We start from the raw sequence: 18,525 nt of genomic DNA, 5'->3' as shown, positions 1-18,525 counted from the left end.
AAAAAAAGCCAAGACTTATTTTTCTTGGTTTTCAGATGCTTTTCAATCTCTATCAAAACACAAGTTATGTTAAGTGGAACCAAGCACACCAGGTAATACAGACAGCTGTGAAGAAAAGATTAGAATACGTATTAACTCCTTACTCCCTTTCTAGAAGACCCCAAATATTTAGATGGCAAAGAATAAGATGGGAAGTTTGAAAAGCCAATTGTCCATAACCATAAGTGGAAATAGCTTTCTCTAATAACGTGATCTGTTTCCCTGGGGATCCTATGAGATTGACACATTTTTGATAATCTGTTATCTGATAACTGATTTCCTATTTTAATAAGGTTGCTTTGTTCTATACATTTTTTGCACTCTATCATTCTATTTTACTGTTTCTCGACAGATTTAAAAACAAATAAAACAGGAACAACTTTGTTTCTCTGCAGTTTCAACACATCAAAATTCTTTGCTATAATAGGTTATACCCACTGAATTACTCTTCACCCCATTCTATGACAAGACTTAGTGATTGAAGGTACGGCTGTTGATATGGTCTACCTGGACTTCAGTAAAGCCTTTGACACTGTCCCCCACAACATTCTCGTGGAGAAGCTGGCTGCCCACAGTTTGATGGGCATACACTCCACTGGGTGAGACACTGGCTGGATGGCCAGGCCCAAAGAGTTGTGATCAGTGCTGTTAAATCCAGTTGGTCGCCAGTCACAAGTGGTGCCCCCCAGGGCTTGGCACTGGGGTCACTTCTATTTAACATCATTATAAACTGTCTTGATAAGGGGACTGAGTTCACCCTCAGTAAGTCTGCAGATGAAACCAAGTTGGGAGGGAGTGCTGATCTGTCTGAGGGAAGAAAGGCAATGCAGAGGGACCTGGATGGACTGGATTGACGGGCCAAAGGTTAACTGTATGAGTTTCAGTAGGGTCAAGTGTCAGGTCCTGCATTTTGGTCAGGCAGCCCTACAGGCTTGAGGAGGAGTGGCTGGAAAGCTGCCTGATGGAAAGGAAAGGAACCTTGGTGGACTGATGGACAGCCAGCTGAATATGAGCCAGCAGTGTGCCCAGGTGGCCAAGAAGGCCAGTGGCATCCTGGTTTGTATCAGGAACAGTGTGGTGAGCACAAGTAGGGAAGTAATCCTGCCCCTGTATTCAGCATTGGTGAGGCCTCACCTTGAGTATGTGTTCAGTTTTGGGCACCTCAGTACAGAAAGGACACTGAGGTGCTGGAGCAGGTCCAAAGAAGGGCAACAAGGCTGGTGAAGGGCTTGGAAAATATGCCCTATGAGGAGCAACTGAAGGAACTGGGGCTGTTTAGTCTGGGGAAGAGGAGGAGAGGGGGAGACTTAATTGCTCTTTTCTAATATCTGAAAGGTGCTTACAGCAAGAGCGGGGCTGGTCTCTTCTCACTGGTGACAAGGGAGAAATGACCTTAAGTCGTGCCAGGGGATGTTTAGGTTGGATATCAGGAAAGACTTGCAGAGTCTACATTCGTGGGAAAGCATGTTCTTCATATATGCGCCAGTTTGACAGAATCATAGAATGGTTTGGGTTGAAAGGGACCTTGAAGATCATGTTGTTCCAACTCCCCTGCTATAGGCAGGGACACCTCCTTCTGGACCAGGCTGCTCACAGCCCCATGCAGCATGGCCTTGAATGCTTCCAGGGAGGGGGAATCCATAACCTCACCAGGCAACAACCTAACCTGTTCCAGTGTCTCACCAGCCTCACAATAAAGAATTTCTTCCTAATATCCAGTCTAATCTATCCTCTTCCCATTTAAAACCACAGCCCCATACCCTGTCACTACCTGCCTAGATAAAAGGTCCCTCTCCAGCTTTTCTGTAGGCCCCTTGCTATAAGGTCTCCTCGGAGCCTTCTCTCAGCCTGTCTTCATAGGGGAGGTGGCCCAGCCTTCTGATCATCTTCGTGGCCCTCCTCTGGATCCACTTCAACTTTTTCACTTGCCTGAGCCACATTTAGTAAAGATGAATTGTCTAGGGCAGCATATACATAAGCTACTCCAGAAGTAATGCCTCCTACTTAATTGCATGGAAACAATAAACCATACAAAGAGCACAATAGCACTATTTCATAGAGTAAATTCTCAGCTACTAAAATAATATCTTTCGATCATAGTCACTGCCATTAGCTATGAATTTTCACCAGCAACAAACAAGACTCTCCACGCTGTGCTCATAACAATCTGCACCAGCTTAGGTGGCCCACTGTTACAGTCACCACTGCAGAAAAACACCACCTCACTGCGCTTACATTCACTGTTTAGTCTCCATAAACATTCAAGCAAGCATCAATGAATACCAAGCATTGCCATTTTTTTTCCCCATGGAGGAATTTAACAACACATCTTTGTATCACATATACTTCCATGTCAGATACCATTCTGTCAGACTGCCCCTCTGCTGCCATTTGTTGTCACACTGCATCAAAATGTAACAGAGTATCATTGGGAAGGTTCAACCTCTACTGCCATACCACCAATATCCACCTCCAATGTCATAGGCCAACATCCTAAAACAGGAGGCACTACTTTCAGCCCCTATAAAATACACAGTATCATTAACGTGTAAGTAAACAAAATTTAATTGTTAGTATTTTTCTTAAAACATGTTTAAAAAAAAGGAACAAAGACTGGTCAGTTATTGACCTTGTTTTTGTGAAACAAATGCATCACCTTGGTTTGATGGCAGCGGTTGAAATTCTTAGTGAGGTCTCAAGGTGTTCATCAGGTTTTTGATGACATTTTACTGTTCTTGTACGTCAACCTTGACAATTTTTCACACATGTATACTGCCAAAGTAGCGACATGAATAAGATGTGACTGTGAAGGATCTCTCTCTCTGGTAAGAGAGGGCTAATAAAAGTCTGGTAAAGAGACAGGGTCAGACTTTTAAGTTAAATATCTGATTGCAACTCTACATATTCCATTTGAATATTTGCAGGTCATGTACTTATATCAACTGAAAATGGTGTCACAAACATAAATTGATGATCTTTACAGCCACTTGAAACCCATTTTCTAATCCCTTCATCACAACAGAAAGCATGGCCGCATATTCTTTGCTGTTCAGAGCCCTACATTTAGCCAATGTATCAGCATGCAGGCAGTTATGTGCCATCGCTTGAGTCAGCACTGCCCCCCCTGTGCCCTGCAGTCAGTCGATGCAGCAATAATAGTGCACTGCTGTTTGGCTTTTGTGAGCAATGGTTGTGTTGGGACCAGCCCGAGGGGAAGAGCTGCTGCCTTACAGCATGGAGCAGGGGCAGCCACAGTGACCGACAGGCTGGGCTGCAGGCAGCCTGGTAGCCGTGGGTTGGAGAGCCTATTCCAGAGGGACGCCTAAACAGCTTTAAAACACATCATTTTACCATATAGTCTAAAGAAAACTTGATTCATTGTTAAAACAGCCACAATAATAAAGAGTAATTCTGAATATAAACAACTAATCTCTTCTTACAAGCCAGGCCTAAAGTATATAAACACTGTTATAAAGACAGTTAAATAACAACCTCTGAAGCACTGATATTTGGCTTCATTTTAAGAAACACTAACATTTCAAGGAAAATCTTGAAATGCTTCAGCTGCACTTGAGATGACATATCTCAATCTGCCCATCGATTTATACCTATTTAACAAAGATAAGGCAATGACTCTAAAGATGATGATAATTCCAGTTGGTATCAAATCTGGTGTACCTGCAATGGGGTTGTAAAGCTTTCCAACCTTTTTCAGCACATCCAAAGAGTTATCAACAGTAGAACACAAGCGAATGAGTCCTGCTCTTCAAGGTACTCTGACAGACCAGGGTGCTCCTTTATCTTGGTACATGCATGACTAGCCAAACAGAGCACAAGGATCAGAGCTCTACCTGACAGCAAAAGTCATCTTTCACCTGGCCAGACATCAGCTTTCAAATTTCTTAAAAAAACAAACTCTTTGAAAGATCTACCCTTCTTTAAAATACAGTTGAAATCCACAAGTGAACTCAAAAAATCACAAGAAACAACTACCCAACAGATGGTATGATTGCTTAAGTGGCATTTCCTTCAAAAATCAGGGCAAAAGAATATTTATTTCAGACCCTCAACCACCATTGCTGTGGGGAAAAAAGTAAAAAAAAAAAAAAAAAAAAAAAGTTGTGCTGGTGAAAAAGAAAAGGAATTGCTACAGGAAAAGGTAACTGGAAAATACACTATGTCAATCTATTCAACAGCTTGTAGCACAAGAAATCCATTATTTTCAGTCAATTATAATTCAAAATTTCTTTTCTTGTGTATGCTAACAACAAAACAAGTGAGTTTCCACTGTTTATATCTTGATTAGTGAATAATCTGTAAGTCCAATGTCAAACAATCAAATAATTATTTAAAACAATTCGCTCTCTGTTTAATGAGCAGAATTCATTTTCTAGAAGAAAGAAGTTTATTTCCCTTCAAGAATACATAATCTATTTTCTTTCTCATCATTAGTTTAAAAAAAATTGCTCAATATTTTTAAGAATTAGTAACAAGTAACAGCAGAAAATAAACATATAGTGAGCATAAAATTTCTACACAATACTTATTTCTTTAAAGAAAAATCTTCAAAGAAAAATATACTTCAATTGAGTGTTCAGTTAAAAAAAAAACCTTAAGGTTTTTAATGTTAGTGCAAATCAATGTGCAAAAAAACATTACCCTTCCATCACAAAAATACATAGATAGATGATGCTGGAGCTTTTCCATTTTCTCCCAGATTTCACCTCCACATTAACAACACAAATTAACAAGAAGCACTGCACGAAAAACAACTAAAAGCCTTCGACAACTGAAGATCTGGAAGGACTTAATGCTACGTTCTTTTTTAAAATCATGTTTTCTTTTATAAACACAGAAGTTTAAAATCGGTACTTACTTCAACATGTGTAAGCAGCATTTGTTCAATGTTATCGTTTTTCTTCTTGAGATCTGGTGAGATGCTTTTATTTGGCACCTGGAAATGTGTTTTACTGAGATAACCATCACCAAAGTCCTGCATTCAGAACACAAAAAAAATCTGTAACCAAAATGCTAAGTGCTATCACTTTTACAGATAATAAAGCACAATAAATAAGCAGAAGCTCCAAGAGTTTTGCCTTTTTTTTGTTGTTTGTTTGTTTTTGGGTTTTTTTTTGGGTTTGGTTTTTTTTTTTCAGAAACCAATGATTGTGCTGCTTCTCAGAATCTTCTCACTGGCAGTTTAATCTGTTCTCAGTGCTAAAAGAAATCAAAGACCCTAAATGTGAAAATAAAACTTCGTCCACGATGACTGCTAAAGAATCAGAAGACCGAGCGCTAAGGTTTTGAAGAGACAAATAGCCAATAAAAACTTGCAGTGCATTCATAACAGTACAAACTTCCAAACTCTTCATAGTTTGTTTTATTTTAGATCTGTTTACATTCCAACTTTCATAAAGTAAAAAAACAAAACAAAACAACCTAACAACCTTAAGAATTTGCATGTGTAGAGTCACAACTTGTTGCCTTCTCTTGATCACTTCTGAGGGTCAAATGTGAGAGAAAACAGCAATGCTTTACTTTCTCCCAGTTCCTTTTTTATCATTCTGCTTCCCAGACCACATGGCCCACTGTTGTAGAAGGCCCTTCTGCCATTTCAGAGTTGCAGAAGAAACTCTAACAGCCTTCCCTCTTTATTAACTATCTGCACACATATATAAAAACTATTTTTTCAATTCAAAGAATAGAAAAAAAAAACTGATCACAAACATACCCTCTGAGAGAAAGAAAGAGCGTATGTAACACCAAGAACAGTAGTTGCACGTTAAGAACGTATTTTTCAAAGGAAACAAATAAATTGAGGTTTTATTAGCTGTTTCATTACATTTTATTTTAGACAAATACAGAAAGCACATGTGCAACATCTGATGAAAAAGAATTCTATTCAAAGCAGTCTCTCTATCGAATTCATTAATGTAGCATTAGATTGCTCGACAAGGCTGCAAATTTAACCATAATAGGACTCTCTAGTTAATCTATTATTTCTGACACAGTTTGTTTCATGTATTTTGACCTTTAAATCAATGTACATTTTATTCTGATAAATCAGTTCTCTCCTCCCAGTGACACTGAGAGAATATATATAGAATATATACAGAAATATATACATATATTTATACATAATATATAATATATACACCTCCAACACATTATATCTATATGCATACTTTGTTCTTAAGTTTCACACCTTGAATAAAATACTAATGCCTTTACACATATTTTTGCCTGTGAATTTTTAAGCACAAATGCTATGAGCAATTATCTCACTTCATCAACAGGACAAATCTGCCAAACTTTGCTGGATGTTCTGGTTGTACAACCAATTACCTCCTAAGCTTGGAAGAACAAAGCATATGGAGGACAACAGAGATGGAAAAACTGAAGCACCTCCTGATGACATAAAAACCACTCCATTCATTCTCAGCACTTTCTCAAGTCTCTCCTTGTGGATTTTTGTGCGAGTGTCAGTAAGAACAAAGCTGCCTACATTAGTATTTATTGCCCTAAGAGCAGCAAAGAAAGTACTATCACCACCCACAGAGGCGGAATGCCCCACGGCACAATGATCTTTGCCAGAGAAGATCTGGATACAACTTTAATCTCTTTGAACCAGTTTTTCCAGTGAGGGGAAAGAAGGAGCCAAAGCTATACAGCCTTTGCGATCCATGGTATTTGAATGCCATAAAAAATGTCTACAGATGGCAGGAAACATGGAACTAGAAACCTCTGTGCTTGACAGCTGTACATCAGAAGTCAGTGAAGTGGTGGCTGGAAAGAGGAGCATCCTTCCTGCTGCACCCTGCAGATAGACTTCTGCCCCTGCAAATAAACCAATACTGCAGCAAGGATCCTTATGAATGTGGGAAAAGGAGTACTTTCTACTACAGCTGTCTTGTAAGCATCATAAACAAACATGAACTGATACAGACTTTGATATGGTTACCCAGATTAACCTAACTGATATGAAATAAACTTAAAACAGAAATGAAATGATGGGACAGCTGTCACAGACAAGTCCTAATTATCCATCTCTGGTAACAACTGCTGTTTCTATCCACATTTTAACTCCATCAGGTCCTACAACTGAGGTGCTCTTAGCTTCCTATTTTTTTATAGCTTTCTTTTGAAAGAAAGAAAAAAAAGGATTATAAAAACAACATAGTTCAGAACATTCCACTTTCTGCTGTAAATACAGCTTCTGCTGGGGTCACGTGAGCTCATGCCACAGGAGTCAGCCTGTCAAAAACAATGAGTATTTCATCATCTAAGCTTAATCTCTATCAAAAACACAGGAGACTAAGAGCACAGTACTACAAGTCTGTGTGGTCTTATTGCCATCAGCGGGTCTATTCATGCAAGTATGGAATGAGGAATGGGGTCTGAGCACATTACTTTGACAAAACTGCATGCTTCAAACTTTCTGTATCACAAACACTGTTAAAAAAAGGCAAAAAGGCAATGAGAAATCTTTTTAATGAAAAGCTTCCCTCAGAGATTATATAGTATACATGGAGCATCTCAACAGCAAGCTTTTTGCTATGTTCTGAAACCATAAAGCATTAACTTGGCCGATTAAAAAAAAAAAACACTTTTTTTTTTATATACATGAGAACACAAATCCCTCATTTTGCTATTTCCAGCAAAGATTCATATTTCACAAAAGTTCAAAGATTGACCTGCGTATTGAATTCCCAATAGAGGCTCATGGCATCTTTCTTTGTTGAATAAATCCCTCATAAATACAGCCTTCGACTGAAATTTGAAGTTTCAAATGGCTACCTACAAGAAAGGGTGCATTGTAAAACTTGCCTAATATTTGCACTGTTTTAAAAACTTCTTTAAGTGAATGCATTTAAGGCCAAGAATCAAAATTGTTCAATCCACGATGAAAGGATTACAAATGGTAACCCTTCCACTTGAATACAATAATTTAAATAGAAATTATACCACATGTGTTCTTGTACTTTCTGCATTTCAAAACAGTTCAAGCAAAATTTCTCTCCCCAGAATTACTGAAAGAATGGAAAACTAGACATTAAGGCAAAAGACCACCAGTCCACACACACACACACACACACACACACACACACAAAAAAAAAAAAAAAAAAAAAAGAAATTCTGCACAGCAAAGAGAAGAAATACAGAGATAACAACAAGCATCTCAAACCTTCCACTACTGAAAATTGGTCAGAACAGCAAGAGAATGCAAGAAAATCTACGCTGTCCAACAAGCAAAAGAAAAAAAAAGTAAGTGAAAGAGAAACCTTAATGCAGTATGAATCTAATACTAGATGGAAAATATTAGAAGCACTCAAAGCATAAAAATCATGCGTTCAAAACATTTCTATTGTTATCAGGCATCAAATACAACTGATGCAGCCACGGGCCGCAAGCAGCAGTTAGACGAGACATTAGCATGAATGACTCGGAATTTTCTAACCAGCACACAAGAACTGCCGACGTTCTTCATATCTTTAAACGCTGCGAAAGTTCCAGAGAGCTTGGGAGAAGGCCAGAATGCAGCCAGGTATCCCTAAAAGTATATACCAGACAACATGCATAGCTATACACTTGTTACCTTGTGACTAACCCAAGCAAAGACTTCAAATGGAATTCAATAAATACAGGAAACTATTTCCTTTTTTATTTCCTTTGTTTGAGAAAAATAGTCAAAGTAAAGTATATGCCATATTTCCCTATGTAAACCACTGATTTCAAAAGCAGAAATTGAAAGAAATAATATAATCCCAAACTAATCTGACAGACACTGAAGGATGAAAAAAACCAATCATCACAAACACAACTTAAAAAAATGGGAAATCATGATAAAAGAAGATTCTAATGGGGTCCTGTGGGATCAGTCTTAGCCCCGTGCTATTTAGAATTTTGATTAATGACCTAGAAACAATATGTAATTATTTTTTATGAAGCTTGAAGATAACAGGGAAGCAAAAAATAATGAGGACTGACCGCATACTGACCAGTAATAGATTATTTTAGATGCTGTATGCAAATAATTAATTGTTTTTAAATATAAAATACAGTCACACATCTAGAACAAAGACAGCAAGTTGAAGGATTAGATCCTAAGGCACAAAATCTGCATAGATTTATGGATAATTAGCTGAACAGGGAAAATCCTACGTGCCATTTTAGTTTGAAGGGCTAAAGTCACCTAGGAAGGTTTGAACTTCACAGTGATGCAACATCCATCCTCTAGTTCTGACCATGGATGAAGAAGAAAGGATGCTGCTATACTGGAAAGGGCTTGAGGTTCCACAGGAATACCGGAAAAAATGCCAAACAGCCAAAGGGGTCAACTTATTTTATTTAGCCCAGACAAGATTAAGGGATGAATTGATCTGAATCCATAAGTACCCGAACAGGAAGAATTCTGATTAAAGAGAAGCTCTCAGCTTCATAGACAAGGAATAAGTTCATGTGGCTGAAAGCCTGAACTAGGTAGTAGTTTAAAAGTAATATTTTCTTCAAATTTCAAGCATAGCCAGACATTAGCTAGCCTCACAATTGTTTCCCCATCCTTGGGAATCTGAAAGTAAAGATAGGAAAATGCCTTAAAAGGTATCAAAACAGACATCACTGACATTTTTCTGTGTCTTTGCTATGTAAGGCCCAGCAGTTGTTTCTAGATCATTAATTGTATTCAATATATGTCTTTGCCTAAATGCTTAGATGAACTACTTCTGTGCTCTCTTGCTCACAGACAAGCTGTGAAGAAATGTCATTTATTTCACACAATATAAACAATCCTGAAGGATCTTATAGCTCCTAGCGTTTGCAAACTACTAAGAGAGGCCAACAAGCTATCTAAAAATGATCACTTGGATTATTTTTACCTTGGTAGTTTTCCACTCCCAGCCATCCCCTATTTGCTGTGAATGTTTAACAAATTCTTCACAGTACTGCTTGAATCTTTCTTCTTCCAAAAAAAAGACCTCTTCAGCAGCCATGCTACAGGACATCTGCAGAGCAAACTAAATGTTAGTACTGACAGACAAACACTAAAAATAACACGTACTGATTTATAGCAGCTGAATAGCAAAAGAACAAAGCAGTGGAGAATTCTTTGTTTCTATTAGACAAAGAATTATTCCAAGTGCAACATTTTAGAGAATCACAAAATGGATGAGGTCAGAAGGCATCTCTGGGGATTGTCCAGTCCAAATCTTATGCCCAAAGCTGTATCAGCTACAGAAGGTTGCCCAGGATCATCTCCAGATGGGTTACGCCTGTCTCCAAGGAAGATGTCACAACCTCTGTTCCACTATTCAATTACTACAGAAGTGACTTTTTTTTTTTTTTTAATGGTTAAATAACAAGAAATGTATATATGTATCAGCATGTTTTTTTCCTGCCTTTCACTGATCAGTACCAGGAATACGCTGGCTCCAACTTATTTATATCTTCCTATCTGGTATTTACATACACACACCGGTAAGATCCTCTCCGTGCTGAAGAGTCCCACCCCTCCCATGTCTGACACCACACCCTTAGCCATCTTGGCAACCTTCTGCTCAAATCAGGGCAGTACGGCCTTCCTCGTACCGGGGAAACCAGGAGTAGAGAGATGCGGTAAGGGCAGATGCCTCCTCAGCATTACAGACCAGCGTGTGTCCACAAGCCTGAACTCACTCGTGGGCTTATTTCACCAGGCCTAGCACCTTGTCCACAGGGAGCCAAATGGCAGAAGGTTAACCTGTGTGGTGGCTGCTCCGCACAGCCCAGCTGGATCACCACAAACTTGACAGCCCAGGCATGGCTTCAGGATGCTGCAGTGTGAGACGGGCACATTCTCTGCATTCACATCCTTACCCCTGGCTCTCACAGGGAACAGGGGCACTCTAACAAGCCTGCCAGAGTCTCTTTCTGCTGCCAGAACGGACGAACCACGCACACCCTCTGCAATCCAGCTGCGGGCACCAGGTAGCTGAGAAGATGTACACGCAGGACAGGAACACCTCCACGCACGTTGGAAGTGCAGGCGCCTCGCGCCGCGCTTGCCGCGTTGCAGGTTGCGGTGGCAGCCACACCACCACCCTGCCCGCCTGGGGAACAACATCTGACACTTGAAACTGCCTGATTTCCTGTGGCAGGCCGCCCAAGCCCCCAAGCAGCACAAGTTACCTGGATGCGAAGAACGGGAAATTTGGAAACGGGCTCCACCAACGTGCCCGCGGTTCCCAAATTTCCCAATCCGGATGAGGCACTGCCCGCCCGCCCCAGCACAGGCAATAAGCAGGGCGCTGCGTTTTAGCGAACGGGCGGGCAGCAGCCACCCCGCGGCCCCACAGAGGCTAACAAAACGGACGGGAGGCCTGCGCAGCGAAGGCAGGCTCGGAACGGGCCGCCTCCCCTCGGGGACGAGCAGCAGACCGATGGCGGCGGAATGCCGGACGGCCCCAGGGCGGGAGCTGGCGCGGGCTGAGAGGAGACCCCGCCCGCACGCGTCGCGCCGCGCTTCACCGCAACCCCCGCCCGCTTCGGCGCGCTGCTCATGCGCACTCGTGGCGGCAGACACCGCTCCGCCCCAGGGAAGCGCGGCGGCTGGGGGAGGGAGGGCGGCCGACGCGCATGCGCGGTGGGAAGAGACTGTTGTGTTTAGGGAGTGCGGTGGTGGCGGTTCTCAGCGGGGGTTGTGGTGTTTCTCGGCGGATTAAATTTGTAACGCAGTACCCCTTGATGTTGTGTAAGGAGTAACAGCTTTAAAGTAAAAGGGGAAATTTCGGTTAGATGTTAGGTGGAAATGCTTGGCTCAAAGGGCGGTGAGGCCGTGGCACAGCTGCTGGCAGAGCTGTGGTGCCCCATCCCTGCTTGGAGCTGGTGGGCTTTAAGCTCCCTCCCAACCCAAGCTATTCTGTGATTTCGTTTTTTTTCTGAGAAGCAGGGCTGAAACCTGAGTCCATCTTCCGTGCTTCAGACGCTGGCTATAGGGAGGAAGCTTCCCCTCCTCAGGCCCCGATTGCCATAGTTGGCAGGAGACAGAGATGAAGCATTGTGCCCATGTCATCCTCCAGCCCTTCACACTTTGGTGTTTGTTGTTTGGGTGATGTAAGTGGCATCTGTGTATGCATCACAGACTTAAGTACAGTAGGATCATAGAATCATTTGAGTCTATATAAGACTCAGGGGCACTTATAGCTTGACCAGGTGTTCAGATTCCTGTTCAGCCTGACCCTGCGTATCTCCAGAGATGGAGCACCCACCAACGTCACTGGGCAACATGTGCCAGTGCTTCTCCACCCTTACTGTAAAAACTTCTTTCTTATATCCCATCTAAATTTCCCCTCTTTTAGTTTGAAACTATTTCCCTTTGTCCTGTCACCATAGACCTTGCTAAAGACTCCATCTCCTTCTTTCTTCCAAACCCCCCTTAAAATACTGAAGCACCACTCTCAGGTCTTACCAAAGCCTCCTCTTCTCCACAAATACGTTGCAAGTCCCTGGAAGGCTTTCCCTTCCTCCAGCTCTTCTCTCTCTGCCCGCTCCTCCCACTGCCCAAACAAGAGGAGTTGTTGGAACTAGATAAATATAGTTCAGTCTGAGCTTCAGCCAGAAGCTCAACAATGCCAGTTTTATTTGAATGTTTCTAATTAATTTTCAAGACTTGGGTTCTGTCTCTGCAATATAAATATATAACAATATGTTATGACTTTCATCTAGTAAAAAAAGTAGGAGAGGAACGTGAAATTAAAGTAGCCAGGTCACCTGAGCATCATCTTATAAGCGACGTTTAAGAGAAAAGTCATGCAAAATGATTGTATAGCTTTCTGGAGTGGAACAGAACAGTTGGAAGTGACCTACAGTGACCATCAAGTTCAACTGCCTGGCCACATGAGAGCTAAAAGAAAGCTAAAGCATGTTGCTGAGGGGATTATCCCAATGCCTCTTAAACACTGACAGCGCCTTTTAGGAACCTTGTGCCAGTGTTTAAGCACCCTCACGATACAGAAATCTGTAGCTCTTAAATTGCTTTTGGTTATGAGTATTTGCTAGGTGCACAAAGCAACTAGCATTTGTCTAGCATTTGCTAGACAGATAGCGTGCATGTAATGTGCTAAATATGTATCTATCTTGCTAGATAAATGCTACAAGGATTATTTTTAAGCTCATGAGTCTATTAGACCAAACATTTTTTGGAAGTAAGGTCTTATCCAGTGTGACTAGACTACCCAAACAATACCAATTACAGAATTCACAATATTTTGATACACTTAAGTAGAACATGATGTTGACTTTGCCAGCGTATCTGTAAACTACTGTTTTAACGAGTTCTGTGACTGCTGTAGGAGTAAGCAAACTGAGCCATCATGTTTGAAGTCCATGCTATTCAGTACAGAGTTCCATATCCATAGGATGCCGTGCTATGGCTGACTGTAAGGTGACATTTTTCATCTGCACAGTTCCTAATTTGCCTGTAATCCACAGGGTATGGAAATTTCACAAGGAAGGGCCAAAGCTTTTTGCTGGAATATTCTGAGGTAAACCATTTTTCTTTTTTCTTAAAAATTCAGTTTTCTAGTTTTTGGCTGTTAGCAGCCTAGTTCTTCAAATATACACCATGATTCATGTTTAAATATAATTTTCACAGCTCTTCCTGAAAAATGTAACGTTCCATGTAAATCCATAATTTTCAACATTAGGTACATAGAAGAAAAGATTTGTTTCACTAAATTATTCTGGAGAATAATTGTGCATATTGTACAGTTGCTTTGAACAGGTTACCGTACCTCCACAGATTATTATTTTGACTGCATATATTAATTTAGAAAGCAGTTGTATGGCATGGGTGATGCCATTAAAACTACAAGATGTGATGTTATAGTCATTACTTAATCATTATATGAATTAATTATTTATGTTGTTATTGACTGTTTCCTTTAAATGTTGGTGTTTGGAAATTTGGTACACAAACACCACATTGTCACCCAGCCTTGATTTCTGAAGAGAGATTTTGTATTGTGGAATATATTCTGTATGCCATTTTTGCTAAAAGAAAATGCCTGTGTTATTGAAAAAATGTCACGTAATATGCATTGCCTTGGAAGCTACAGCTCCTGATTTCTAATTTTAGCTTTGTTACTGTCTCTTTGCATTTTCTCAGGCAAGAATCATAGGTTTAAGACATTGTGCATTTAAAAAGTGGCTTCTGGAACCTCAGATTTTACATTGAATTTAGCAGAGGATCTGCCATGGCTGGCAGATTCCATAAAACTAAGCTGCAGTTTCTATATATTTGGATCCATTCACTTAAACTAAAATTCTGTAAACTAATTTTCAAATACAGACCCTTCAAAGATCAAGGACAGCCAGTAATTAGATACTCACTCAGTAGTCATCATTTCTGAAGGCTATAGGCTTTAGCCATGCTTAAGTTCAAGTATCTCAATCAGACTCTTTTATCTATAGGCCTTAAATTGAACATACACAGTGTTAATTAATTATATATTGTTAAAAGGAAGCACAAACAGTGGGCCTGAATGTCCACTTTCAATGCTTGTCAACTTCCTCATGACAATCATAACTAACTCATAAGGTTAGAGAAGTTAAAAATTTAAAACACTTAAGTTCAAAAAACTGTTACCATCTGCACACTATTAATAGCAGTATTAGTGAAATAGGATATTATCTCAAAGTACACAGGACACTGCAGGGAGTGGATTCTAATCCTGATTATGGTATAGGTAAATTTAAGGCTAGTAATTTCATTTTCCAATGTCCATTTGTCTTTTTGTCCTTCTTCAAAGTAGATCAGACTCACAGTATATTCTCAGAGTGCCAAGGACCAGCCAGGCAATTTCAGAGAATGGTAGCGAGTGCCTTTCTATCAAAGGATTTGTCATAGTTCTAAAACTACTTGTCAGCAGGCCCCAAATATAACTGTAGAGTCATAGAATGGATTGGGTTGGAAGGGGCCTCAAAGATTATGCAGTTCAACACCCTACACTCCAAAACCACCAGATTGGGTGCTCAGGGCGCCATTCAAAGTGACCTGGAATACCTCCAGGGATGGGGCACCCACAGCCTCACTGGCAGCCTGTGCCAATGCCTCACCACTCTCTCAGTGAAAATTTTCCCCAGACATCAAATCTAAATCTCCCCTCTTTTAGTTTAGAACCTTTCTCCTATGTCCTATCACTGCCTACCTATGTAAAAAATTGATTTCCCTCCTGTTTATCAACTCCCTTTAATCACTGCCACTACCAGCTTTCCCCTGGTACTTCTCTTTGGGCTGAACAAACCCAGTTCTCTCAGCCTGAACATGAAGTTTTCTGTCCCTTCCTTTCCTTCTCCTGCTTGTATTGTGAATTAAATTCCCCATTTTGCTACCTCATCTCTGCCATACAAAAGCGTTAATGTATTGTTCCTTGTGTCACTACTTAGATATTGATAAAGAGAGGTACAGGTCATCAGGTGATTTTTTACTCTAAATACACAAATATATATATTTACAAAATCATCAAACACTGATAATTTTTGAGAGCAAAATACAGTAATCCAAACAATTTTGTTGGTTGGGATTTTAGAACTAAGCTGAATGAAGGTCATGGAGAATAATCTTTCATCACCTAGAAGGTGAACAGAGTGATCTCTGAAAGGTCCTTTTCATCTCTTCTTTCTTTTCTTTGGTTCCAGGGAAGACAACTTTATTCAGAACTCACTGATCAGTCAGGAAACTCAGGCAACACTCTGCTCGTAATGCTCTTCAAAGAACAGAGGCAGCATTGCATCTCTAGAACTGATAGAATTAACATGATTTACTTTCAATTTTGTAAATCCTTTTTAGTTTGAGTCAGATCTTGAGCAATTCACAGTAATTCTAATGCTATTTCTTCCACTTTGGTTTTTGATTACTCTTGATTTCCAGCGGTGAGCAATGTACCTGGGTTGCAGTGGTGCTACAAAGGAATATTGTTAGCTAAGCCAAATAAGAAAGGATGGATTAGCCAAAGCAAAATGGTTTTGAAAATCTCATGAGGCTATTTGACAGCATGTTCAGAAGCAAAATGTCATTTGTATCATAACACATCCTGTCTTCATTTGCTCTACTGGTATGGTTGCAGGAGCAAATGTACCTCATTTGCAATTAAGAAGGATTGCATATACAGGCAACGTCTGCAAAAGTGAAATGTGGAACTTTGTTCCAGTTGAAACTGGTACTAGCAAACATCAAGCATGTCTGATCACTTAATTTAAATCTCTTAATTGTCTACTAGATTAATTGACCTAATAGAGATTCTGCACAAATAATACATAAGAAGAATTAAAAATATGTTCTTCTGCATTTTTCTGCTTTGTTTGTTTAGGAGACTTCATAGATGAAATTCCCCTGATAGAGATTGTTAGTTGAAGAGGTACTCTTTCAAAATTGCTAATGGAGATGCAGACCTTTCTTTTCAATAGTAACTGCAGTATTCTTATAAAGTAAAAGAGTGGTGTTATTTTCCTTTTGTTGGTAGAAAAAGAGGAATTAACTTGGTGAAGGTGAACTCATTGTTTTGGAGAGTGGAGCTAAGTTTTGTAAACTGAAGTCTGCCTTCAGTTTACTTGCCTTCTTGGTACTGCAATTGTTCAGAGAGAAAGTTCAAAAGGAAACAGACGGAGAGGTGTACAAACAGCATACATTTTTCATGGATATTTTTCTTCTACTCCTGCAGCTATGAACCAGCACTAAAGAAAGTCCTTGTACAATGCAGCAATTCTTCTATTCTTCAGGTTTTAACAATTGCTCTACTTTTATCTATTTCTTTTAATGTTAGAGTTTAATCTTTCAGGATTCAGATTTTTTCCTGATGTGTTTTGTCTTCACTTTTTTGTTACTGTTAGTTATGTTGCCTTCTTTTTTTTGTTTGTTTTTCCTATTAGACCAATTTGAGACAGGCTGCATATGAAATTATTGTGTCATTAATATGGAACATAACAGTAAATGAAGGCCTCAAAAAGCGACGCTGCTAGGCAGTGGGACTTTGAAAATATTGAGGAGAACTAATTGATACAGAAAGGCAGAATTTTAAATAAACTTACATATTCGTGGTCAAAACAACATTAAAATATCTGTAGACAGTGGAGTAGAGGTCATTATAGTGAGGATTATATGAATATGCAGTAAAAAAATACTGTTAGAATCTATAGCAAATATATATTTATATATTCAAAAAATTAACATGTTACCATCTGTCTCTCATGTGTCATTAAGCCAGCAAGCTATGCTACCACTGTCACGTTTGCTGAAACCAGCAAATCAGAAATCATTTCAGAGTACAATATCTGAAATATTTTTGTTCAGTGTGCTACATAGATCAGAGCTAAAATTCATTCTGTACGTGTAGGTCAAATAAAACCTAGTGTAAAGCTCCAGAATAAATTATTCCAGAAACCTAGTTGGTTTGGTATAGCTCTGGAGGTCCAGCTCATAATGAACGCTGAAGTGAGTCAAAACTGACAGATATTGGTGTTATGGAATGAGCATTTTATTCTCAACTCCTATTGTGAACCAAAATTATATAAGGTAACTTGCAAAGCTATGTTTTGAGAATATTTTCTTCAGATAATAGGTACAAAGGTCAAGAGGGAAGCTTTCTGGATAGAAAATGACAGGCAAGAGCAGAGCAATTATCATCTACCTCATATAGAGAAAAGATTCTAAGCTTAACAAGAAGACTCTGAGCTTAACAAGGAGGTTTATTGCAAAAGTTAAGAACTCTGTTATTTAAGGCAGCTGAATGAAATTGAAATATGAGAGAATTTCCTCATGAATTAAGAATGAGTTTTTATATATTTTTAAGCACCTCTTTCTGACCTGTCTCAGTAATATGCTGCTGATAAAGAACCATCTTACTAGGAGGGACACCATCTGATCATCTCGTCTGTCATGGCAAATTCCTGGCTGTAAATTTCTGGCACCCTTATCCAGGGAGGTTTGTATCAGTAATTCTTTTGTGCTGCATTCATAACAAATCCTGTAGGTGTACCAACAAGAACGTACTCCAAGTAGTGCCTGTGACACAAATTACACAATGAATCAGGGTATTAGCCTTACCTGCACTGGCAGCACAGCTAAGTGAAAGAAAACAGAAGAGGCATGAAGCCACCTTTCCTCATTCCAGGCAGCTGTTCTCATTTACTCTGAATGAAATAATCCCTTCACAGCAGTTTTCCAATCTGTATCAAGCCTGTTTCCTATTCTAGAACCTCATCTGCACTTTTACCACAAAGTCAATAGCATGATGGGAGAAAATGCATCTTGAAAAGTCTGAATTCAAGTACACGTGCATAGTTAGTGCATGTTGGTGTGACTTCGTGGATGTTACTCATGTCACAGCATCATATGCACATGAGATTCAGCATACCTATGGTTTTGATTTGAGGATTTATAAGGATCATCAGATGTGCCTTTCAAAGAATCAGATTGTTTCTTGGTTTGTTTGTTTGGGTTTTTTGCTTTGCAAA

General features: G+C 39.7%; 1 protein-coding gene across 2 annotated transcripts in view; it reads right to left on the bottom strand.

The window, feature by feature from the left end:
- ATG10 (autophagy related 10) overlaps nt 1–11,461 on the bottom strand; it is an 86,841-nt gene extending 75,380 nt beyond the window's left edge. For both annotated transcript variants that reach the window (XM_042866337.1, XM_042866338.1), the window contains exons 1-3: nt 11,203–11,461; nt 9,915–10,040; nt 4,916–5,032 (exon numbers count right to left, since the gene is read on the bottom strand). In XM_042866337.1, the coding sequence (XP_042722271.1) occupies nt 4,916–5,032; nt 9,915–10,040 (243 nt within the window). In that variant the 5' untranslated portion in view covers nt 11,203–11,461. The remainder of the gene's footprint in view (nt 1–4,915; nt 5,033–9,914; nt 10,041–11,202) is intronic.
- Between the last annotated feature and the right edge of the window lie 7,064 nt (nt 11,462–18,525).

This window comes from Lagopus leucura, unplaced genomic scaffold (genome assembly GCF_019238085.1).
Source record: "Lagopus leucura isolate 7727_CA_CO unplaced genomic scaffold, USGS_WTPT01 Super-Scaffold_810, whole genome shotgun sequence".
Classification (NCBI taxonomy): domain Eukaryota; kingdom Metazoa; phylum Chordata; class Aves; order Galliformes; family Phasianidae; genus Lagopus; species Lagopus leucura.
Note: the sequence above shows the minus strand (reverse complement) of the source record. Positions and strands in the feature narration are given on the sequence as shown.